The 1642-nt window shown below is 52.5% G+C and overlaps 1 protein-coding gene across 1 annotated transcript; it reads left to right on the top strand.

Moving 5' to 3' along the window:
* Positions 1-251: 251 nt before the first annotated feature.
* On the top strand, positions 252-1436 carry PPTG_00216 (hypothetical protein; the record flags this gene model as incomplete). Its single annotated transcript, XM_008891589.1, has 4 exons — positions 252-543; positions 594-819; positions 923-1165; positions 1238-1436. 4 exons carry the CDS (start codon positions 252-254, stop codon positions 1434-1436), a joined length of 960 nt encoding a protein of 319 aa, XP_008889837.1.
* Between the last annotated feature and the right edge of the window lie 206 nt (positions 1437-1642).

The raw sequence follows: 1642 nt of genomic DNA, 5'->3' as shown, positions 1-1642 counted from the left end.
TGATGAGCGCGTATCAAAGGGGTCAGGAAACTGTCGTCAACCGAGAAGCGGCGTCCGATCATCCGTCTCGTAGAGTTACAATTGTAAGTTTACATCCAGATATTTCCCAGGTTTGGAATTTATTTTTCTTCCCGCAATTTATTTTTTTCCTTTCACGCCCAGCCACTCAATCGTAGAACTGATACACGGCAGGTCGGAGAAAGGGAAGGAACATGGCGCGCACGCACAAGACGGCCCAAATCGAGCAGTAAATGGCCGACCAAGCTCGCGAGGAAGAAGAAGCGCGTACCGCAGAGGCAGTACGCAGGGCAAGTGTCGAGGCGTCCCGAACCCGAGCGGAGAAGTCTCGCGCGATGAAGATTGGGCGCGAGGAGAAGGAAGGTGTGGATGTCAGTACCGAATCTGGTCCCAATGAAGCCACTACGGCCGACGCCTCGACGGATATTCAGCACTCAGATGATGGGGACGAACATGAAGACGAGGAGGACAGCGCGTCGGCGTCGGAGGAGGAGAAGGATGAGGTGGTGCACAGTGGCACGCGTGGTAAGAAGAAGAGGCCGCATCCGATGGCGGAGACGACGACGATGGAATAGGCGACGAAGCTACAGTGCCCTCGTTCCAGACTGATCACAAAACCTGGGCGCTATTTGATGAAAGCTTGCAGGAGTACATGCGTACGACCAAGCAGGTGCTAGTTGTAAGAGCAACGGTCAGTGCCAAGCGACGCAACCAGGATCTGCGTAAGCAAACGCGGTATCAAGGGCTCCCAGACAGTCAGATTCCTTTGGTCCCTGAGGAAATGAACCCTTGTCAGCGCAGGTACATTTGTACGCATGGATGGGCCGAACGTGAAAGGTCTAAGGGCAAGCGGAAGGTGCACAAGCTTCGCCGGACTGACTGTCCGTTTTAATTTCTGGCTCAGGTGGTGCAAACAAAGGGGCATCTCGCTGAAGCGCGAGGTGTATCGACACAATCACCCAATCAGTTCCGACATTTACATGTCGTACCCAGGTATTCGCCAGGTATCGTCCAGGTCTCCGCTAATCCCTGGTATTGAGCTGTTGGTGGAGTCAGACGCTAAGAAATCGAGTATTTATGACTATATCCGGCGGAATTCTGATCACCGCGTGACGATGGATGATGTTCGCACGCGTTCGCCAGTCTGGTAAAGTAAATATTGTGTGCTCAACGGGTTCGTAGGTTTCTAACTGCATGCGTGTACTCTTTCTGCAGGAAGGACACTTTCTGACGACGACGCAGTTGCTGAGACTGTGGTCAATTTCAATTTGGAGAACCCAAGGAATGTATCCACCGTTGTGCAAAGCGCTCGAGGCGATACTGGTGTGATATCGGTGACAACAGCTCACATGCCCGCGATGTACGACAACTTCCCTGAGGTGTTGCAAATGGACTGTACCCATAAGACCAACAAGTGATAAGACGCAAGCTCCCTGAGGCTCGCGTGCTCTTGTGTCATTTTCACGCGATGAATTGGCTACATGAAATTGTGCGTTGTGGGAAGTACGGGTCGTACGCTCCTGACGTGGCTGACCAGTTGAAACATCTCATTACGAACATGACCTACGCAAGGAGTGAAGGCGATTACAAAGCGAACAGGGATGAGTTTAAGGCCGTGGCGTGC

The sequence above is a fragment of the Phytophthora parasitica genome (assembly GCF_000247585.1).
Source record: "Phytophthora parasitica INRA-310 unplaced genomic scaffold supercont2.1, whole genome shotgun sequence".
Lineage (NCBI taxonomy): Eukaryota > Oomycota > Peronosporomycetes > Peronosporales > Peronosporaceae > Phytophthora > Phytophthora nicotianae.
This window is presented reverse-complemented; position numbering and strand designations above follow the sequence as displayed.